The 23314-nt window shown below is 52.1% G+C and overlaps 1 protein-coding gene across 1 annotated transcript; it reads left to right on the top strand.

Annotated features, from left to right (window-relative positions):
- The first annotated feature begins 1765 nt into the window (after positions 1–1765).
- On the top strand, positions 1766–22705 carry ISM2 (isthmin 2). Its single transcript, XM_033063902.1, has 7 exons — positions 1766–2078; positions 2158–2383; positions 16237–16497; positions 16985–17357; positions 18159–18299; positions 18810–18887; positions 19344–22705. The coding sequence occupies exons 2-7, from the start codon at positions 2243–2245 to the stop codon at positions 19859–19861; spliced, it is 1512 nt and encodes a 503-aa protein (XP_032919793.1). The 5' UTR covers positions 1766–2078; positions 2158–2242; the 3' UTR covers positions 19862–22705.
- The last annotated feature ends 609 nt before the right edge of the window (positions 22706–23314 follow it).

A 23314-nucleotide genomic window follows, 5' to 3' on the forward strand; every position in this document is an offset into this window, starting at 1 on the left:
GTATCATTATTTTGGCACTTTTTTTCTTAACGAGGCTTTTCCCTACTAAGGAGACTGAGCCCTCTTCCTTTTCCTTCCCAGTCCCTCTCCTACCCACCCCCTAAATAAAAACCTCAAAAAAATTCAGCACATGAGATTCATAGTGGAGTGACTGGGTAGAACCATAGCCTGTTTGAGAGCTCAGACAGATCACTGTTCCCCTCCAGCCTTGTATTTCAGAGCCAGGAAACCTTGCATGCGAGATGGATGCTTAGCTGGTTTTTGGCAGTCTCTGCTCCGTCGTACAGCAACAGCTTTGATGTGCAGTCTAGAAAAGCCGCCTCTGTTGTGGAGAGACGCCTGCAGTCGTGGCTGCTGCTCCTGATGTGCAGCACTCCCACGATGAGTCCCCGCTCTAGCTCGGTGCTGGCCCCAAAAAGCTGCTGTGCTTGAAAGCTAGGCTGCTACCCTTGGGTGCTGTTAGAGTGTCAGGCTGCTCTCAGCTGCCCTGCTGCTAATGAGATATTTGAAAGGGCTTCTTGATCCATCTCGCCTGGGATTCTTCACCTCACATCTGTCTTGCAGTTTCTGTCTTTAAACATTTTGTGTTTTAAACATTTCCTTCCATTCATCGCAGCCTTAAGTCTGTATAAACCAGATGTCGGTATTTGAAAAGGAGGTGCAGGTCCTGATTTTAGCTGTGGGTGCACAAATGGGCCCAGGTACTTTGCAGCTTTGTGCTAAGGCTGCTGTAGAAATGTTGGGTTTTCCCTTCTAGGTCTCCTTTTCTGGGACCGTGCCAGCACTAGCACTTCTCTTCCGTGGGTTGCAAAGCCTCCTTTCAGTGTCTTTCCCTAATAATTTTTTCATAGTCCTTTTCCCAATTTCCTTCATAGGCTCGTGAACGCCTGTGGAAATCCTGGAAAAGATAATCTCTACACCCCAAGTGAACAGCCATTCTCTATTTCCATCAGGCTTTAAAGGCTGGATAAGATGCTGCCGGCGTACAAGAGAGCGGATCATGGAATAAAGACGCTTTTTGAGTGGTAGAAACTTTCTCCCGCACTTCGGGAACAGCCGGGGCTTTCACCGGGGAGCACAGAGCCCCGTTTCTGCCTGTCGTGGGGCGGGGGCCCGTCCCCCCCTCCCGCAGAGCGGTCCCAGCGCTGGCGCTCGGAGAAAGGGAAAAGGGGCGCCTTCTGCCAGCTCTTTTCCACGGGAGAGCGGCGGGAGGCTCTGAGCCCCCGGCCCGGCCGCGTCCCCGCTCCCGCCCCTCGGTCCAGGCGCCTCCATCCTCCCTCCCCGCCTCGTGCGGCCGGGCCGGAGCCGCCGGGGCCCGCGGCCGCCCCGCCCCGCCGGGAGGGCGCAGCGGCGGCGGGGCTGGCCCGGCGGGGCTGCCGCTGCCGCGGGGCTTGTGCGAGCCCGGCGCCGCCGCGGCGCGGAACAAAGAGCCCCGGGCCGGGCCGGCCCCGCCGCAGGGGCAGCGCCCCGCGGGCACCGCCGGTGGAGGGGGCGGCGGCCGCCCCGGCCATGCAGCTGCCGGGAGGGGAGGAGCGGAGCGGGCGGTGGCGCCCCGGAGGGGGCAGCGCCCGGAGGGAGAGGGGGGAGGTCTGGCCGTGCCGGCAGGCTCCGAGCGGGGCAGGGGCGCGGCGGGGCCGTGCCCGGGGCCGGCAGCCGCGGCGGTCGCCCGGGAGGGGCTGGGGCGCGCTTCATGCGAGCAGGAGCCTCTCCCCGCCGAGCGGCCTCCCGCCCGCCCTCCGGTGCCCGGCGCTGCCTGCAGAGCCGCGGCACCACCGGGGAGTGACTCGACGAGGGGAGGAGAAGAGGAGGAAAAGAAATCGGATTGCCGAAAGGATTAGGAAGTGGGGTGGGGAGCAGAAGCTCGCTCTCTCCCTCCCTCCCTCCCTCCCCGCACACATTTGTGAAGCTTTTCAGAGTTACCCTTCAGCATCAGTACCGGCAGGCGAGCCGGGGGAGCCGCGGCAGCGGAAAGTGCTCGGCAAACTGCAAGAGCGATCAGAGGGAGCGGAGTGGCCCGGGCCGGCAGACCCTGCCCCGGCCCCTGCCCGCGCCGCGGGGCACCGCACTTCCCGGCTCCGGTGGTTTATATACATATAAATATATATATATATATGTATATATAAATATATATATTTACGTTTTTACTGCTCCTCTCAGAGGACAGGATTTGGAGCATTGAGGGCGGGCGTGCTGCCAGACAGCCTGTCCTGGACGCGCGAGGTGGGGAGAGAGGAAGGGAGAGATGCCTCTGATTAGAGGGAAAGTCGTGCTCATCCTCGGATTCGTCTTCCTGACAACTTTCCTGGCTGCGGTGAGAGGACTGCCCGTGAGGGGGAAACACCGCAGCAACAGCCCGAAGGAGAGGAGCTCCAAGCTGGCGGAGGTACGGCGATCTTTGGGGGAATACGGAGCGCCGGGAGGGTGCTAGGGCGAGCTCTTCCTCAGCCTCTGCACCCCCTCCCTTGCCCGGGAAAGCTGAGGGGGACAGCCGGTCACCTGGGCGATCACTGGGGCTCTCTAGGAGGTAGCTGAGCATCTCGGACGGGATCAGCATCCAACACGTGTCCCACGGCCCGGCCGCCCGCAGCTTCGGGGAGAGAGGCAGCAGAGGGGAGAAGTAGGGTTTGGAGCACCCCCTATTATCCGCTGTTTCCTCACTCGCTGAGGGGCAGAGCCCTTTCCTGGCCTGCGGGATTCTCGGGAAGCCTCGGATCTTCTCACTGCAGAGTGGCTGAAGGACGGGGGATGATTTAGGCTTTCTGAGTTCGGGGCCGAATGCCGTGACCCAGCGCCCGGGAAGATCCCAGGCCAGCATCCCAGGTGTGAGAGAGGGGTCCGGCCGCAGTCAAATTAGCAGCTGGTGCCCTGCCAGGCATGCCAAATCTCCTCTACCAGAAACCTAAGACACGATGGATTTCAGCCACCATCTCTCCTCCCCTCCCCGCCGAAACGCTCCCGGGGCAGGTTCCGGAGCGGCCATGCTCCCTTCTTATCCCGGCAGCCTGAGCCCCGCCGCGTCCCCCGGGGCAGGGCCCTGGGAGCCCCTCGGCCGGGAGCGGGGGATGTCAGCTCATCTGCGTGCGGCTTCTGGCCCGCGCTGGCTGCCGGGCGCGGACTGTGGAAGGGGAAACTTCAGCAGGCAATGAGGGACTGGGAGCCAACTGGTGGGACCTGATGGGGATGACAGGAATGGATTGGGAAAGAAACTATCAGGACAGCAGGTAGTAAGAAAGACTATTGGATGGTTAAAACAGGCTGTTTTCCATCCTGAAATTGTTCTCTGGAGGAAAAGTCATTCAGACAGCAGAGCTGTGTCTAAAAAGTACTCTTTCGAAGAATGCTGCTGCTAAAAGTAGGCGAAAGGAAAGATTGAGAAAAGTTGCGATAGGAGGAGTTTGAGCAGGACAGGGTAAGAGCAGCTCAGTCCTCGCTGGCGATATGCAATAGTATGGAAAGCAGCAAATTTGATCCCCAGTGTCAGTCAGACTGGGAGAGGAGTGCAAAGTGATGGGAATACACCGTATTGCAAGTTAATGCAGGGTCTGATCTGTGGAGGAGTCATGCTGGCAGCTCCTCTCGGATGCACCAGAACTCCATTCCAGCATGAAGCCCAGGGCACAAGTGTGAGGAGGGAATCTGCCACATGGAATGCTTGGCCAAGGGGCAAGAGAGGGCACAGGCTGCATCCAGCCAAGTACCACTAGTCAAGCCTGGTGATGGTTGTGAGTGGAGCGTGGACTGAGCAGATGCAAAGAGAACTGCTGGGGATGATGTGGTGCAGTGCTGGTAATACTATGTTGGTGCTGTACTTTGCTAGTGAAACTTCAACCATAGATGTAGAAGCTGCTTCAATTGCCAGACAAATGTCAGGCAGAGTGACCTCAGTCTTCAGCTGCAGAAGAGTAGGGATTTACACTTGAAATCCAGGGAGGTATCGCAGCCCTGTGGCAGGGACCAAGGATAGGGACAAGCTGTCTGTTAGGAAGCTGTGCCCCCACCACGGGACCCTGCAGCTCAGTCTCAGGCTCCTCTTTATCTGACATCTAAAATACATGGGAGAGCGTGAGCTGCTGTCAGTCGCGGTTTGTGAATGGCTGTGAATGGGGAGCGTTGTGCGGCCAGCCAAAGATCACACACGGCACTTACACAGCGCGGCCTCTGTCCCCGGGACCTTTGCTTCTTGCAGAAATACAAACATGCAAGAAGGGTATAGGCAAAGGTTTGAGGGTGGAGGTTAGGAGCAAGGAGGAAGTTGAAAAATGGATTCCTCTGCAGTCTGTTGGTGCACCCTGCATCCCTCAGAGTACTGGGGGCACAGTTCTCATGGCAGGGAGGAAGCAGTAGGTATTGGCATGTGTCTCCTAGCTGTGTTTTGGGATGAAATCCTCTGTTTCTAGTACATGCATGGGACAATTTAGAGTAGTCATGCCCAGCTGTTTGAACTAAAACAGAGAGCACAAGCACAGCAGCACGGTGGTTAAAAAAAATCCAGAGTGATTTTGGGTCATACACACAGATGGTTCCTGTTGCAGCACTGATACGTCCTGTCTCTATGGCAGCAGGGCAGCCACAGCTGGAGTATTGGTTACTCCATGGGTAATGCCCTACAGATGTGGGTAGGATGAAGGGGGCTGTGAGGAGAAAAGTAGAAATGACAGAGCAGAAGAGATAGACAATCAAAACCATTAAACAATTACATAACTTGGACTTACTTTAATAACTTTGTTTAAAACAAACATTTTTCCTTGGTTTAGAATTGAATGGAAATTTTTATAGTCTGTGCTGAGCTTTAGAGTTGCAGTTCTATACTAAAATAGTTTAGAAAAATTAAAACAAATAGGTTTTCCAGTAAAGTTTTTGAGATAAGAAGTCTTATTATTGTAGGAAGGATGGAGGGAGCACATGCTTTATTTTTGGGTGCTAACCTCATCGGAGTGTCCAAAGCCCTGTACCTCAGTCAGGATCCAGTATTTCCAGCCATTACCAAAGGAGCAAGCACTTGTGTTTACATTATCTCAGCAATGATACTGGTCAGCAAAGCTTTGCCTGAATTATATTGTGCTCAGGTAAACAACAGATGTAGTGAGAATATTTTGCTCTTTCTTCAGTCTATTTGACTAGAAGTAAAAAAAGCAGGATGAAAAAGTTGAAAGGCAGTTTTCTTTCCAAGCTGTGACTCAAATTTAACAAGAGAAGATACCTGCTCATTTGAGGGTTTGTTGGCGATGTTTGGGAAGGCAGGTGCTTCAGAAGCAGCAGACAGGTGCACAGCAAGGGTTTTAGAAGTGCTTCTGCAGGTTGATGCATCATACTTTGATGTGGGCAGAAATGTGGCAGGATGGAGCACTGACTGTTAAGTGGCTCTTCAGATTTGGGTAACAATATTTGGAGAATCTTGTGCCCCTTGTGGAGACAAGATACAGCTCATCACATCACTCAACAGTTTATTTATTTATGAAGGTAAGTGGTATAAATTAAAAATATGTCTTGAAAAACTCACTGGATTTCAAAATATTGGCTCTGAACATTATTAGTAGATGTTTGGATTCTTTCCAGCTGATACCAATCAGTTATGGTGCTCTTCTGGTAAACAGAAAACAGCCGCAGTACTAATATGCTACAAATGTAAACTTTAGGAGTGTGAAATCTGTGTGAACTGACACAAGAGTTTCTGTAGTTGTGCACAGGAATAATCCTGCTGGCAGAAATGGTGATGGGAGTGTTGGAGCATCCTGATGCTGGCAGGGTGGGGCAGAACAAGCCAGCAGTGTTTTATGGAGGGTCCAGGCAACCTAGTCGGCTCTGGTGGGCTTGGTGAGAAAGGAGCCCAAGAGCAACGTCAGCAAACTCCCAAAGCACCCAGAGTGTTACTGCAGGGCTGGGACAGGAGGCAGATCCAGGCTGGAACTTGCTGTTGGATTTCCCCTCGTCTGAGGCTGTGAGCAAAGCAAACCTGGCATCTGAGATAGGAGATAACGGAAGGCAACAAAAGAAATATCAAACATAGCATAAAGGCTGAGTTGGCTGCCTTTCAGTGGGTTTGTGCAGCACCTGATACGACTGGCACCTGGCCCCTGAGAAATAAGGAAACAAGCAACAACACTTTTTAGTGTAACAACATTGTTTACTAGTTAAACTAGGCAGTGAGAAAAGCGATGGGAAACTACTTGTAAAACTGAAGGTCTACACTTGATAAAAAATAATTTAAGAATTAAATGTTTAGCAGTGATGTGATACCTGGCTGGAGATAACAGCAGAGAGTGAAGGAGCTCCAAAGTGGTGTGGCTGTACTAGATTTTAAAAATGTTAAAGGGAAAGAAATATCAGCTGGGCTTGAGTGGGGTTTGTCAGGAGGCTGTAAGTCGGGGTAGCCCTGTCGATTGGGAGCCCTAATGTAGCCTAGACACATTGGGCTGGGGAGACCCACTGGGGTGATGTGCTGCACAGGCAGAGTCTGCGGGAGCCTGCCCTGTGCTCCCCCCAGCTCTTGCTCCGTCTCGACTCCTCTAGGGCTCTGGCCAAGAGGAGCGTCTGAGTTTCGGCAGAGCGTCTCGCCGCGCTGCGATGCCCAGCTTGTGCCGCCCCTGCGCGCCCTGCGGGGAGCAGCCTGCGGGGCTGAGCCCAGCTGCGCTGCGAGCGGGCAGCTGCCTGCGCTGCCGGATCCCCGCCGCCGCTGCGGGCTGTGTCAGTAGCAGAGTCATTTTGCCTGAGGATGTGCTTTTTACCTTTTCATTTCTTCAGCAATTAAGCGTTCTTGTCCCTGGCTTTGTCCTTGGCGGAGGTCGGATTTGTGGGTACAAAACGTTCACTGAAGCATCCTTCCGCTCTGAAAGGGGCTCTTTGTGCGCAGGGAGGTTCTTCGCCCTTTGTAGCAAATTCCCTTTTGAGAAGTGCCAAATTATCTTAGTCAACACAGTTGAAAACCCTCCCGCCCTGGGGCTGAGACAGCAGCAGAAACAAAGGAGAGCCGGGTGTAGGGAAGCTGCCCAACAAGGGGGCTTCTTCCATTTCCACTGCACAAATAGGTCTGCTGCGTTCCCATTGTTACAATCAAAGGGGTTCCTGTAAAAGGCACATGTAAGGGGAAGAGATTAGGCATAAATCACCCTACAGGGTATTGCCCTGCACTCTCTCTGGGTTCCCAAAATTGTCCAGCTTGTGCAGGCGCTTTCCTCTAAGACTGTCAAACTGGGGGACTCATCCTGCCTCCAGCCATGATCCTTCCCAGTGCGGTGATAGAGGCAGTGTGCTGAAGGGTAATTCCTGCTTTCCTCTTGTCAGTGTCTTACGGGTAGGGAGTGCAAACTGGTCCACAGTAGCAGTAAATACTCTTCCTCTGAGAATAAACTTTGAAACAAGAAGTTGATATTTCCCTTAAGGAAGCCTGAGGACAGTCTGAGTTGCAGACAGCCAGCAAGGTGTACCTGTGCTGTCCAACTCCTTCAAAGCAAATGTTATCAGCCAGAGGTTAGGGTTTTGTATAATATACTGGAGCAAGAAAGAGATTACAGCATATTTCAGTGTTAAATCAGTTCTGTTTCAGACAGAAACTTGCAAAAGTGCAGTGTAAGGTCTATTTTTTGTTTGTTTGTTTGTTTGTTTTGTTAGAATGTTTTTGCAAGGAACCTTCATTGGGCAGCCTGATGCTTTTATGTGACTAGCTGTAAAAGTCAGCCTGCATGGTGTTGCTTCCAAGCAATTCAGTTTCTCCATGTTTCTTCTGTGTAGGAACTCTGGGGCCTTGTCTGAGAAGTTGTTTGAGATGTACTTTCATCTCAGCACTTATGTGATGAAGACACCACAAATATGGTGACCTACCTGCCTCTGAGTCCTAAGTGGCCCTTGGCATGAAGGGCACCAATGCCTCTTGGGTTTCAGGTTGGTTTAGTCTCCAGGGCAAGGATACAGCCTCAAAGGGAACAAAATGCAGTAAATTGCTGCCTTCTGCTGTCCTCTGGCACCACAAGACAGGCACAGGGTAGAGACCTGGCTGCGGACAGCCAGGAAACATCCATGTGTGCAGGGAAGAGGTGTTGAGACGTGGGTTTATCGTGAATTAGGAGCTAGTGGTTGGCCTGGTCTTTCAGGGTCTTATCTGGTACTTGGTTGCAGGACTTGGGCTGCAAGGACTATGTGGGAACATGTCCCAGACTAAGAGAACCATTACCATGCAGGGCTCAACAGGAGGTGGCACATGGCATGGGTACAGTGCCCTTCAGGTGAGCCACATTCCCTCCCAGCCTTGGCAGCCCTAGCCTGGGGTGAGCAGGGCAGCCCCGGCTCTTTCCCAGCAGCTGAGCCCCCAGGTACCTGCTGGCTCAGGGGGCAATGTTTGCTGGATGGCCTGGAGCTGCTGTGGGAGCTGCCCCATGTGGAAAGTCGGTATCTCTTTGCCTCTGTGGGATGTGCTCTCTTCCTTAACATTTTGGCACTCCCTCCTGCTGTCCTCCCTGCCGTCCCCTTCACACACAGCCATTCCCACAGCAGCCAAAATCACAGGGGAATCCAGCTGCACTGTGCCATACCATGAGCACCTCCATTGAGACAAGGTGTTGTACAGGTGTCCTCATGTATGCAGTTCCCAACACCTTCCCGTCTGGAGACTGTGTGCATTTATTACATGCTAAGGTTGCTGGCTCCTTAAAATCAAAGCTGGCTGGGGAGAGGAGTTGACCCTAGGCTGGGGAGCTGCAGCCAAGCACCTGGGGTAGGGGGCGGCTGGCTCAGGGCCACCCCAGTTTTGCCCCTTCAGGAGGACAAGATGGATCCCTTCCTGTGCAGGGCATGGAGATACTCCAAGTCTGGCTCAGATGCCCATTTTGCCTGTTGTTGAAGGGATCTCTGATGCATTTGCATTTGTTTGGTTGGCTGCCCCAGTGCTTGCATGGAGGGGCAACCTGTTCACCCTTCGTGGGACAAGGGGAGCAGGTGCCCCCTGCACTCCCTCCTGCCTGTGATTCCCTCCCCCACCTCTTCTAGCCCACAGGGGGAGGCTGGTGTTGATCTGAACCTGTCTGCTTCTACACCTGCTTTGTGGTATTTGGGGTTTTCTTCCTTTTGCAGTTTTGCCTGGGCTGTGGCAGACAAGGAAGCAGCAGCTGGAGCAGTGGGAGGGTTACGGTGTGCAGACTAGCAAATGCAGATCATTAGCTGAAACAAGTTAATGGTTACTGGAGCACATGGAGTTTAGAGCTGGAACAGGTTAGCAGTGACTCCCTCTGATGCACTGGGAGTTTATGTGTATTACTGCTCAACTATGTTAACAGAAACCATGTGCCCTAGCAGGAGCATTAGCCAGAGAGCACCAGAGGATGTGGATGTGTGTCTGTTCATCTCTCTGGGGGACCTCTCCATGCAGTCTCTGTGGGGGCCTTGCTCCCACACCCATGACTGAGCACAAGTCTCAGGGTCTTCAAGTGATGGGTGCCTTGCCACCAGCTGGTGTCCTTGCAGCAGACATCCATCAAGGATTGGCCCTTGGGAGCTTGGGCAAAGTCTAGTGTGAGGACAGCCCCGTCTGCTGTGCTGGGACATATCAGTGGTGCCAAGGATAAGCTCCAGTTACTCCACTACAAGGCCTATGTGGTTCATCTGTGGAAAGCAGAACAGTTCTCCCTTCAGGACAGGTGGGGAGAAGAAGCTGAGCTGTGGTGAACCTTCTTGAGAGTCTTTTCCAAGTATGACAGGGGAGACCCCCATGTTTGCCTTGCCTTGCCACGGGCTACCTGAGGAGCATGTAATTTTCTTTGTCTGCAAAAGGAGAGTTTTGCAGACAAAGACATTGGTCTCTCTTTAAAGAGGGAGAAAATGTTTATGGTAGAGAAACATCTGCCAGTGAAACAATCATGATCTGCATGAGGAGGGCAACACGGTGAGGTGAAAGGCCATGAGTCTGCTGCTTCTCCTCCTTGTGCCACAAGTATCAGTGAAGTGAGGATGCCATGGGCAAACTGCTCGTGAGCACACCCACACTAGAGCCGAGTGGAGCTGGGTTGTGCCAGCTGGATGCATAGTGAGCAGCATTCTCAGTAGTCTGGACAACCTCCTCATTTTTGGTCTTGCACAAAGTCAGCAGTGCTGTGTCCTTGCTCTTCGCGGTGCTGCGTGCTGCTGCTTCTCTGTGCTGTGGTGTCTTCTGCTGCAGGGCTGGCTCTGCCTCAGGGGCAGCTGAGTCACCGACCTTGGAAAGAGTTTTGAGATTACAGTTGTTGCAACTGTGAGACATGAAAGTAAGTGTGAAACTTGAGGAAGCCTTTGATGCTGCCTCCTGCAGCTCCCTACCCAAGACAGTTGGAATGAAGCTAGTTAGAAAAGAAAGTGATACCATATGATCTGAAGTATTTTGATAACTGCATAAAAATTATAATCATGAGGGCGTAATAATTATCTGCACAGCCCACAGTTTGCTGCTGGCTCCTGCTGGTCTGTCAGAAACAGGATCTGCCCACATAAGCATGATAACCAAATGCCTTGTCTGTTCCATGAGCACTTGTAGAACTCTTCTAAAACCTAAAGGGAGTCTTTATTAAAAAAAAAGAACAAACCAACAAAAACGAACAAATAAACCAATAACCACCCCCTACCCAGCACCCATGTAAGTTGATCCTGAGGTGGACTGGATTGCACAGCATTTGGGAAGTCTCCGTTCTGCTGTTCACCTGTGCCACAGCCCCTTTGTGGGCAGGAGTGTAACCCAGATCACAAGAAGAGGGAGGCAGCTGGAGGTGTTAACTTCTTTAAATTACCTAGGGCAGATCTTCCAGAGCTCACATGTCAAAATCCTGAGTGATAGCTCCTGCTAAGCCACCTGACTGTAAATCTAAATATCCTGGATCTGATGGCTGGGATTGTGGCACAGGAGGACTTACAGACAGTAACAGGAACTGAGCAGCGTGTTTGCCTTCCCTGTTATCTCATAGGTGCCCACCCAGCTCTTGACACCTCTAGAAGATGCTGTGCTCTGTCACAGCTCTGGGAAATCCCTTAAGTGGGTGATGAGCTGATGGATGCCAGAGGTCACTTGCCTAATATGAGTCCCATGGATTTTCCATCTGGTTGAAAGACTGCCAGTAGACAGGTTATGTGCTGGTGGATGGGTTATGAGCCAGGAGGATCAAACTACAGCCCTCAGGAGGCTCAGTGGTTTCAGCTGGCTGGGCTAAAAAAGCCCTTTATTTGAGCAGTGCCTCATAGAGGAGAAAGCATGTACTATGGGAGGGAGGCATCATGGCACACTGCATTTGTTCCTGGTGATTACCCTGCTGTTCAACCTTACTTTACTTTAAAGAGACAACAGTGTTATCTGTTAGCACTAGAAAACCCTTCCTTTCTCCCCATCCCACCAGCAAAAATTTTCATGAGCTTTTTTTGCAAACTGCAGCCCCACAGCTAAGCCCAGACAAGCTGGGCTTCCTTCTAATGCAACCAACTTTCTCTACTTCCATAGCTTTATAGTATGGCTTTATAGTAAAATCCTGCTCTGGAGTTGTTCCTCCCCAGTTTCAGTCCAAAGATAATTTTTTAATACTTTCTCCAGATCCTTGCAGCCCATTTAGGTAAATACAAAAAGAAAAGTTTTATGGATGAAGAAAAAAAAGAAGTACTTGACTAATTCATAAGTGGGCAAGTTTTCAACAGACAGATTTTAAAATAATGTTGGGGAGAGCTTGGGGGAAAGAGAAGGAAGGTCTATTCAGGAAAAGATCAATAGTTCTTCGGGTGGTTTCTTGTTTCAATACACCATGGTAAAACTGTTCAAAGGAAACCTAACACAAGCAGTAATGATTAAGCAACAAAAGCCCCCATTCCTTATAATTATAGCTCAGTGTGATACCGGCCTTTAGCAAATACGTCATTTTCTTCACTGCAGTGTTAACAAGCCCAAAGCACAGCCTGAATGTTGCCTCTGATCCGACTGCCGTGTGCACAGGTTCCTTTGGTTCGAGTTGAATGAGTTTATGTGCTCGATAATTGGCTTGGGATAGGTGTGGGTAGAAGCTGCATGCTCTGAGCTTGTCCTGGGCTGGTGACTTGCTTGCTCCACTGCCTGCTGATGCACGAGCTCCAGCAGTGCTTCACTGCCAGGGGAGTTCTCTCGAATGTACTTGGATTGGTTTAGCCCCATGGTGAGGGGCAGCTCTGCTCAGCAGTGTATGTTGTTACAAAGAGCACTGCTGTTGGGTACTCTGGCAACTTGCAATGCCCTAAAGAGATGCTGAGGAATGTGCTGGAGGAACAAGTTGTGTAAGTGGCAGTGTGGTGGTGTCCTTGGTTGCCAAAGGGCAGTACAGCACAGGAGCTAGTCTGATGATCATTTAAGGTTTTAAACTGCTGTAGAATCTGAAATGTCATGTCTCTAATGGTAAGAGCTGCAGCACATGAACATTGGTCTTTTGATTCCTTAACTCAGATTTAGTTCAAAGCCTTACAGACATTTCTGGCAAAATCACAAATTTTAAGAGCAGAAGAAATTACTGGAGCCTTGAATTTCTGCCCTAGTGCAGTTGCAGTACTCATGTGTTGAGCTCAGTGGGTTTGACAGTCTCCACGAGAGAAATTGTCACTTTTCTAGTTAATTGTTCCTGAGGTTAATTACCTATGGCATTAAAAGTACAATCCTTATTCCTCAGTTAAATTTGTTTGGCTTTGACTGCAGCACATTGCTTCCTATTATGTGTTTCTGTTCTGGATTATAGAGTTTCTGGTGCCTTATGGATTACTGCCTTAAAGAACTGGAAAACTGAGTCATTGCTTTCTTTTTTCAGCATGACAAACAAATTGAATTGTACAAGTCTTTCACTGGAAAAGTCTTTCCATCTCCTGAAATGTTTTTGTGGCTGCTCTCTTTATCATCTCCAGATTTTCGAGCAATTGTTACAGAGGTGTATGGACTAAAAATGGAAAAATGTCAGCCTTTAATCTCTAGAGCAATGATGTGTGGCCTTTTCCCACACCTTTTCCACATACCTTGTTGCCCGTGTTATGTAAAGAGTAGGTATGACTCTGGGGTGAATTGCTAATGAGTTACTTCCCCTTCCAAATGTCTCTTCTAATCTTGTGCCTCAAGTTGTTTCAGTGGTCAGTCCCACATATGGGACAGCCTGGGCTATGACGGAAGGGCTCCTGGGCTGGTAGGTAGGCAGGTGTGATCCTGCTTATAGCCTTCAGTCAAAACATGATCTTCACAAATGGAAAGTCCATGCTCTTTCCTGAGTGCTGCGCCAGAGTTCCTCTCAGGTTCCTGCCCTGGGAACCCTTATTCCCAGCCAGGTAGGATATGCCAAGTGTAAACAGGAGCAGCTGTGGCAATTCCTTGTTCAGCTTTTTCCTTTGCTTGGTGCTGGCTGATCACAGAAGGCTGGAACTTGGCTGTAAGACATTGATGGCTTCCCAGCACTACATTCTGCTTTCCATGGTGGTGGAAAGAGAAGGGAGCTGCTGCAATGGTTTGCAGGCTTTCTCCTGTGCTCTGTAGAGAGGAGGGGAATAGAGTGTTCCCTCTGGACAAGCAAAGTCTTCCCTAAGCCCACTGCAGTGGCTTAGCTCCGGGCTTGATGGTTTTATCCAGCTGCTCCTGGGACAGTGCAGAGGAGAGGGTGGGTGTCAGGCAGCAGGAGGGCAAACCTCAGGGGCAGCTGCTTGTGTGGCTGTCAGGGAACCTTGATGACTTGGAGAAGACACATCTGATGCCTGGAGGGCATCTGACCTTCAGAGAGCACCCAGCCTTCTAAGAGCTTGTTAAATCCACGGATTGATTGTCTGGGGCAGGACACTGAGCCTTACACAGAAGGGACATCTGATGCAGGGACAGGTTTTAACCCAGCAAAGCTTCAGAGCGATGCAGATGCCAACAGGAGGGAAGCGTTGGGTGGTACATTGTAGTGACCATTGCTGAAGGGCTCTTGGTCATCCAGGGTTGCTGCCCCTGTCATGCTTATGCCTCCAGAGTATCTGGGAGCTTAGAATATCTGGGAGCTTGGGAGCTCTGTTTGCCCTGCAAGACTCTTGCAGCCAGTTCCCCTGGAGCAGTTTTACATTTTCCCTGTGGGAACAGTACTCTGAATTTCTTGAGCTTGTTTGGGCGTAAAATCTGAATTAGACACTGAGTGCAAATTTGGAGACTTTGAGTCTGTTCCTGGCTTGCTTGCTCTGGCGTCCTTGGGTGAGCTCAGCTCTTGTTGCTAGAGGAGACCTCACTTTCCATGTGTATGAAATTTGGGTTGTGTGTTGAAGGAGCTTACCCAGCCCAATAAGCTCTTTGCAAATTAGGCAGGTACGCCAGCCTTGCAGGGCTGTTGTCAGTCGCTTGTGCAGGGGCTGTGTTGGGCATGTGCAGCTGGCAGCAAACCCAGCACCAGCAGGCAGTGTCGTGCAGCCAGCACGAGGACGTGGCTAGGTTTGCCTGCTCAGCCCCCCTTGATGTTTTTGTCCCACCTGGGCTCCTTGCTCCTTGTCAAGGACTCCTGGGACATGACAGGAGACCTATCAAGGGGCTAAGGCACTGGGAAATAGGCTGAGACAGAGCCAGGCACCATTCCCATGCATTCTTCCCAAAACCGTTGTGGTTTGGATAGGGACAGAGGGAGCTGGGAGAGGAAGGTGTATGCAGGCAGGGGTTTGCTACCAGCAGTACACAGGAGTCCTCCAGGGCAGGGAGAGAGACAAGCCCCAAACGCTGTCTCTGGGAAGCACAGGTTCTGTCCTCTCTGCAGCCCTGTCTCCTCCGGGCCCATCTGGTGAAGTCTGTCACCGACCCTTCCCTGCGTTCAGCCTGCCCTGGGCAGCAGCCAAGGGACCAGCAGCGTCCCTGCTGCTCTTTTCCCTCCCCCGGGGATGGAGGGATCGTGGGCTTTGATGTACAGGGACAGGGCTGGGGACGGGCTGTGTGCGCTCATGAGAGTCTGGCTAGGCTCCAGCTGCCTTTGAAGTGCTCCAGTGATCAGGATGAAAGGGAGGGGAGTCCTTCCCCAAACCATCTGGCTCTAATTGCAGGTAGAAATGCCTCTCTGCGTGCCCCCCTCCGCCCGGCGCCGTGGGGAGGGGGCGCTCCATGCTCTTCGTTAATCCCACGGCTCTCGACTGGGCTGACGCGAAGGGTGAGAGCTTGGGAACAAAAGGGGGTTTCAGCTGGGCAGCCAGAAATAGGCAGACACTGGCGGAGATGCTGGGAGTTCGGGCACCTCTGCTCTCAGCCTTGAGCTGCGGGGCCCTGCAGACCTTCCCAAGGACGCCCGTGCCTCGGGGGGGCTTTGCCAGTTGTTCCCATCTCGGGTTTCTTGGGCACACTGGAGCCTGCTGGCCCCTGGAGTCCCCACGCTTCTCGTGCCAGTGCGCGCCGAGTGCGGGACGAGGAACGTGGGAACGCGGTGGGAACGCGGTGCGAGCGCGGTCATTTGGCAGCGTTTGCTGGCCGCCTCCCTGGCCCCCGGGGCACTGCTGCTGCCTCTGGGCAAGGCTCCCTCCTGCTGCCACCCCTGGGCACGGCTCCCTGCCTGCTGCCACCCCTGCTCCTCCTGGAGCTGGAGGGCTAGCCATGTGCCTCTGGAGCGGCAGCGGCTCTTAGAGCCACTGGCAGCACTCACAGTTGAGTTTTGTTGACTTGTTTAGCTGGGCATCTTCCCTTTCCCGAATAGCTAAAGGTAGCTGGGTTATATCTGCCAGCAGTTTCTTTCTGTCTTTGTGGTAGCCTTTGGGCACCATCAGAAATTTCAATTAAACCTGTGTTGCTTGAAGCCATCTGCCCTAACACCAATACCACAGAACAATTTATTTGGGTGAGGTTTTCCCCTTTGTCATAAACTTTTTATATAAACTTTTAATATAAAGATATAAAATTATTAAACATGACCTGTGGTAACTGTGTGACCAGAAGCAATCCTTGCTGTTAACCCATTTCCAGGGACTGAGAAATAGCTAAAAAGGTCGTGAGAAGTGGAAAGCCAGGCAAGATGGGTAATGGGACAGCAGAGGGGTGCAGAGAGGGTGGTCATGGGGTTGGGAAGTACCAGTCTGAATAGACCTGTAGGTTCAGCAGAACTGAGCACTGGCACAGCACAGGGCACTTGGTATTAACTTGACTGATTAACATGTTGATTGCTATCCTGATGCTGGCAATAAGATGGGGTGGGGAAACTGTTTGGGACAGGAGACCAGACCCATCTTTGCTGGGTAGTGGTTTGCTCCCTGCCCTGCACCGCCACCCTCAAGACATGTCCTCTCTGACTCTTCCCTCTCCAGGTCTCAGCATCCTCCAGCCCCCGGTCAGCAGGGGACGGGGAGCTGCCGCCATCGGGCAAGGCGCGAGGGCTGCGGCGGAGTGGCCAGGCTGGCCCGCGGCGGCACCGGCGCAGAGGGCTGGCTCAGCAGGCTGCCAGGAGCCCAGCGCTGCCCCAGCCCAGTGGTGCTGGCCAGGAGGAGAGCCTGCCCTTCATGCTGGACCTGCAGAACTTGCCAGGGCTGGCCAACGTGGACCTGAGTGCCCAGAACCCCAACATCCAGGTGGGGAGTGGGTCTGGGAAGGCCACGGGGGGATGTGGGTGAGCGCTGTGGTGAAAGTGGTGCTGTCCAGCCTCAACTGGTTCCTTAAGAGCAGGGTCTGTGTGGCTGCTTTCTTCTGTTTTCTTGGTGACTACCAGCTGCAGATAGCTGCCATGGAGGAGCTCCTTGACTGAGGAATTTGCTCACAGCCTTTCCCCTGCCCTCCCCAGCCCCTCTTCACAGAGCAGGAGTAAACCCTCCTAACATGGGTGACCTCTCAATTTCTGGGGGTGGCGTTGGCCCCTGTGGGTGATCACCAGCCACCCTGTGCTTCCCACTCTGTCCCCACTCAGTCCCTCTGGATGAGGAGAGACCACTTGTACTTCTTATACAGTCCTGCAGCCCAGAGTGTCTCTGACCTCTTGGGCTGGGAACCAGTGCATGGTCTAATGGGTCTGTGCAAGGGCTGTGCCCCAGCTCACTGCCTTGCCTCATATCTGCCCACCAGGTGACCATTGAAGTGGTGGATGATCCTCAGGCTGAGATGGAGATGGACTTGTTGAAGGAGACAAGCAATGACTGGTCTCTGACATCCTCTGAGTGGTTGTCTCACAAGGACCTATTCTGGCCCCTCTTCTGGGAGTACACTGACCCTGCTGAGGGAGAGGAGGAGGAGGAAGATGAAGAGGAGGAGGAAGAGGAGGAAGAGGATGACAACCTGGCTGTAGGGGACAGGGAGGAAGAAGAAGAGGATGATGATGAAGAGGAAGATTACACAGCGGAGTATGAGGAGGAGTCCATGCTTAGTGGAGTAGGTGGTAACTGGGACCAGCGATGGCCCGGGCAGAAGAACTGGATCTTTAAGGAAAAATATAATTACGGTGAGTTCTCTTGGCACTTGCAGCTGCCCTGCAGACCAGAAATGCCCTCTCCTGTCCTGCCTGGCCCGCAGCCCTGCACCAGGAATCACAGCACACTGGTGCTCAGCTCCTACTTATAAAAAAAGCAAGCATGCTCAGGAGCAAGGCCAGCACACTGAGCTGGGGCTGCCAGCAGTCAGACATGCAGTGTCCCAGCAGGAACTGGCCTTGCATGTAATCATACTGGAGCATGTGTGAGCCTTCTAGCCATGCTGACATGAGACATACAATGTAAATGTTTAATGACGAGTGCTGCTGCCATTGACTCAGGTCCCTGTAGTGACATCAGTGCCAGAAGTCTTTTCCACAGACCTGGGTGACCCCCAGGAGAGGAGCTGCAGAGAGCTAGATGGCAGATTCTAGTGGGCAGATGGGCCAGGGCAGCTCAGCAGCTCCCTCCTGCAGCTTCCTGGCCATGACCTCAAAAACAGCCAGCCTTTGCTAATACGCGATATTCAGCATCATGGCCAGTGTGCTAGGCCACGTGGGGCTGGGCAGCAATACCTGTTTGGGTTGGTATGACTGGGAGCAAAGCTGTGAGAATGAGAGCCTTTACTCAGGGCTGCTTGCCTGAAGCTGGCAGTGAGGATGGGGTTGGCCCTTTGCATTGCATGGCTGGGCACCTCCATGTGCCCCAGGCAGCACTGTTCCTGTTCAGGGATGGAGGCAGAGCTGAGGGAGGTCCCAGGTGGCTGTTGTCTCCCCTCCTGCCAAAGCTTTGCTAAGGTCCATCACCCTCTGCCTCTTCCCTGCCATGCACAGACTATGAAGATGAGGAGGAGTGGAGCCCATGGTCCCCTTGCAGCATCACCTGTGGCAGTGGCAACCAGAAGAGGACCCGGTCGTGTGGCTATGCCTGCACAGCAACAGAGTCGAGGACGTGTGATCTGACACACTGCCCTGGTGAGCCCCTGGCCATATCAGTCCTTGGGTACTGTCTGATTTTGCTGTGGGCTGGTCTCCCACTGCTGCAGGCTGGACATTGCTCATGCTTCAAGCATTAGTTATTGTGATCAGGGCTAATGACCATGGAAACATGACCATGTTTCCACAAAGAAGCTGTGATTTGGCTTCATGGCTCCCTCAGGCAGCTGTGTGGGGCCCAGGGGTTGTAGAGCTGGCATCAAATTTGGTGTGTGACTTCTTGCACCTCTCTCACATTGGGAGCTTTAAATCCTTTCCTGAGGCGTACTGAGCGCCAGCTCTGTCCACTGGGATTTACATAACCAGCAGCCTCTGTTGGACCAGTCTTGCTGCTGGTCCTTCCTTCCCAACACAGGGCCATGTTACCAAAGAAGTGGCAGGAGAGGGGCTGGGAGATGGATGGTGTCTGGTGCACACACAGAGGGAAGAAAACACCATTCCTGCTGGTGTTCAAGTGGGCTCTTTGTTTTGTTTTTATTCTGTCTCAAGGAGCAGAAGGAGAAATGGTCTTCCCCACTGAAGAGACACCTTTCAAAAGCGACAACACCACGGAGCTGTTCAACTCAGGTCAGCCTCTACCTCTGCTTTGCACTTTGGGCTTCAGTGGCAGACCTTGGGAGGGTTGTAGCTGTCTGTCAGGGAGGGCTCAGCCAAGGGGTCCTGTGTCTGGTGTCCAGACCTAAGTTACCCAAACCTCTGCTGTGTGCAGGCTTCAGTGGTCATGCTGGGAAACCCAGTTGCTCCCACAGCCTTAGTACCACACAGTCCTGCTTTAGGGTTCAGTGGCTGAGGCCAGCCTCCCACATGCCCTCTCCCATGAGGGAATGCTGACCCCAGCACAAAACCCCTTCTCTCTGTCACTGCCTTGGGAGTGGAGCCTGTCTCCAGCTCATCCCAAGAGCTCGGCTGCTCTTCCTAGTGATTGCAGGCTGCACTGGTGGTGTTGGCATGGCTTCAGGTAAATGGCAGCTGGGTAAAGTGGGGTGCAGAGAGGGCCCTCACCCTTTTGGTACCCTCCCCCAGAGGTGGACAGCTGTGAGAAGTGGCTGAACTGCAAGAGCGACTTCCTCACCAAGTACCTGAGCAAGGTACTGACGGACCTGCCCAGCTGCCCCTGCTCCTACCCGCTGGAGGCTGTCTACAGCGCCGTCAACCTGCGCGACGAGCAGCAGGGCAAGAGCTTCCGATGGCGGGATGCCAGCGGCCCCAAGGAGCGCCTGGACATCTACAAGCCCACGGCACGCTTCTGCCTGCGCTCCATGCTCTCCCTTGACAGCACCACCCTGGCTGCCCAGCACTGCTGCTATGACGAGCACACCCGCCTCATCACCCGCGGCAAGGGGGCTGGCGTCCCCAACCTCATCAGCACCGAGTTCTCTCCGGAGCTGCACTACAAGGTGGACATGCTGCCCTGGATCCTTTGCAAGGGTGACTGGAGCCGGTATCACGCTGTCCGGCCCCCCAACAATGGGCAGCGGTGTGCTGACAACCCCACCGAGGAGGAGTACCTGTCCCAGCTGCAGGAGGCCAAGGAGTACTAGCCACGGCCACTCTCAGAGGTGCCATGACCACCACTGTCTTGCACTCCTGCATAGCCTGGCCAGCCCTGACCCTGCTCATGGGCTCCTCAGTAGTGCCAGGCAAAATGGGGAGGATGTGCTGTCTGTCTCATCCCCTCAGAGAGGTGTCTCAGCCCCACTCCGATTTCTGAGGGTGCTGGAGGTTATTGTGGTGCAGTCCCTGCTGTGCCACCCAGGGCAGTCCTGCAGTCCAGGGCTCCTGGCCTGGCATGTGGAGAGCAGCAGGGGCTGGGAAGTATAAAGGGAACAAGGGGCTGCTCCTGTCTGCTTTCATTCTCTATGACCTTTGAACGCAGTCTGAAAGCTGAGCACAGGGTGAGTTGGGCTCAGCTCCTGCTGGCTTCACACCACATCTGAGGAGCTGCCACAAGCATGGCTGCCTGCTCTTGTCTGTACACCTGCCCTGGCACATGCTGGTTTATGTCTGAAACTGGGGGTAGGTCTTCCTAGAGAGTGCAGGGCTGTTCCAGCCATGCATACAGGGCAAGGCCTCCCCTGCCCCCATCCTTGGGCTTGTGCATGCAGGGTTGGGAAGGAGCAGGGAAAGGCTTATTAGGGTCTGTGGGTCTGGGGGAGGGGGCCGTGGGGCAGGACACTGCCTGCCTGGGCTTCCTTGGCAGGACTGCCTAGCCACCAGGGTTTTTGGCTGCCAAAGCTACACATGGATGGACTTCAGAGTAGGTCAGCATGGGGACACACCACTTGTGTGCATTTCAGCCCCTCTGCCTTGATGCTTGGGGGAACAAGGTGGTAGCATCTGTGCAAGTCACGGCACTAGCCCTCTACCAGACCTTGGCAGTCCCAGAGGGTCTCAGGAACACCTGTGGCACAGCCTAAAGTCCTGTGTTCTCCACTCACAGTCCTGGTAGGGGCAGGAGGCACCTTGGCCACTGCTCAAGCCATTGCTGGTGAGGAGCAAAAAGCAAAAAGCTGAGCCAAGATAGGCCCTGCTCCATGCTGAGTCTGCCCATGTCCCCAGCTGCTCCATTCTGTGTCTGCCCAGGTCCCCACCTGGAGGCAGCCCAGACAAACCAAACCGAGCCATGGATGCCTCAGGCTCGTTTCCAAGCCAGGCTCACAACTGTGGCTCCAGAGGAGGAAGACACACATGTACTGATAATGTCAATACCTGGTGTCCACAGATCAGGGATTGTGATGCTCTCTGTTGGCACTTTGATCTTGCCTTGGTTTTATTCAGCTTTTCACAGGTCCATGGCAGTGTCTACCAGCATATTTTGGAAGCTTTTCTGCAGAGAAACTAGGCTGAGCACCTTCATCCCTGGACATTCAGTTGCTGAACTGGCAGAAAATTTATAGCTTTTATTTAACAAATTTTATGCATCAGGGGAAATAAAAGTCAAGCACACATAAAGAAGAACGGAGTCATTTCTACACTAGAGGTTTCTTGCAAGGCTGCTAGCTACTCCATGTACTTCTGCAGGGCACTCTTGAACCAAAACACTTGTGGCAGAGGTCCTTAGTTGACCATCCTGTGCTGTCTGTCCTTCTTATGGGAGCTTTGTCCAGCCTCAGTGAATGTCCTTGGTCTGAAAACTCTTTGGGGAGTCTTTCTGGGAGTGTCTTTGTATCTGTTGAGTGTATGTTAATCCATTTGCCTTGGTTACTGCTAGAATATTGCATTCTTGGTCATCCATACCTAAAACTTCATAGCTGGTAAAACAAAAGTATTAATGAAGTTATCACTGAATTATTCTTACTCAACTATTGTTATACCCTTGTTTCCCTAGACTCTGGATATGGGTTCTATCAAACTACAGGCAGACATCAACCATTTCCCAACAGACATGCAGTCTGAGATGACCAGTGTTCTGTAAATGGTGAGAAGCAAGACAACCAAATAAGCATGGATGGAAACCTAGACTTTTGAACATTTTCATGATCACTACATGCTCTCTAGCCCAGATGGTCATTCACTCACTAGTTTCTGGCAAAGAGGTAGGTCAGGAGGGGTTAACAGTGATCTGGTGACTTGGTTCTGGGAGCCAGGGAGCCTCAGCAAGAGGCATGGAAGCAAACAAATTGAGCATCTGAAGCCATGGAAGGATGAGCTTGTTAACTGCAGTCATTCGGCAAAGCGTATTTCCACTCCCATACCATATACCATCATTAACATCACCAAACTCTCAGTGGGGTTTATTTACCATCAGGGCAGACTTCTTTAAATCTCCTGTTGAACATGCCTAGTGTTCAGTATTGGACCCATGCATGGAAGCAGGACTTCTACAAACAGTCTTGAAGAAGACTTGCCAAAGCTCAGTCAATTTGTTTGTTAGACTGGCTGCTCTCCAAGGAAGTGCTCTTACAGTAAGAGTGTTACCCAGGATTTTTACCATCCTCCTCTTTACACTGGCTATGTCAACCAGTCTAACCCCCAGAAAAAAAAAAAAACCTTGTAATTTCTGTAATAACTGTAGTTCCTGTACAAGGGCAAGTAGAAAAATTTCTTGCGCTGATACTCCTCTATTCCCTGACACCCCCACAAATCTAGTTGAGAGCTGCTCTGCTTTGCTGCCTCTGTGGTTTGGACAATACAGGCACAAACTGGAGCATGATAAACAACCACGTTGTTCCTCATACAAGCACCTTACATACCGTGAGGCTTTGCAGAACACCATGAGAAAAGTACACATTAAGCAAGTGTTTATTTTTATATTCTGTCAAAGATTCTGTCCAGCCCACTGCTGTTTAAGTTATGAATCTCTAAGCTTTCACTCCTTAAGTTTATTGGGGTTTTATATATATAATATATATATAAAATGTCTTTTATTCCTACAGAATTTCACAGAGAAGAATTCTTTAATCTGATGCTGCAATAAAGCACTTTATATATGTCATGCTGATGTCATTCAGTTGTGGCTGAAGCACGTGTTGCTATTTATTTCGGTTGAGAGGGATGATACTATGTTTAATGCTGTATGTCTTGGGTTCCCAGCTCAGTTGGGGGGCCCTGATGGCTTTGCTTCCTTCTCTTAACATTTGCATTTGAAGTTGTCTGGCTGCAAAAGTCTCAGGTAAGAAAGACTATCTGGAGCCTGTGGGATATGTGAAGTTCTGCTTACAGGGGAGGAAGCCTCCTACAAGACCCTCAGGGTCAGTGCTGAGAAGCAAATGCATTGGCTGTGCCCCAGCCCTGACCTTGGGTTTTATTCCATGGCCAGCCTGGCCAGTGCTGGGTACTGGCTGATGGTCCAGCACACCACTTTAAGCAGGAGTATTAAGCATGGAAGCAGGGGTAAAAAAAGCCCAGCATCATCCCAGCTGAAAAATTGTTTTGGCAAACCACGTCTAGAGCCAGCAGCTAATTATAGTAGAGGGATTTGCAAAGCTTCCCAGGGATCACAACTTTTTGTTGCTGTTAATTTAGTGGACTAATCATAAACACTTCCAAGCTCT

Source organism: Catharus ustulatus, chromosome 6, assembly GCF_009819885.2.
Source record: "Catharus ustulatus isolate bCatUst1 chromosome 6, bCatUst1.pri.v2, whole genome shotgun sequence".
Classification (NCBI taxonomy): Eukaryota; Metazoa; Chordata; class Aves; order Passeriformes; family Turdidae; genus Catharus; species Catharus ustulatus.

Bases quoted from the DNA above. Each gene is read 5' to 3' on its own strand.
- ISM2 (XM_033063902.1), top strand. From the start codon at position 2,243: ATGCCTCTGATTAGAGGGAAAGTCGTGCTCATCCTCGGATTCGTCTTC. The intron at 16,498-16,984 runs GTGGGGAGTGGG...TCTGCCCACCAG, and splicing joins CCCAGAACCCCAACATCCAG to GTGACCATTGAAGTGGTGGA. The intron at 18,888-19,343 runs GTCAGCCTCTAC...ACCCTCCCCCAG, and splicing joins CACGGAGCTGTTCAACTCAG to AGGTGGACAGCTGTGAGAAG.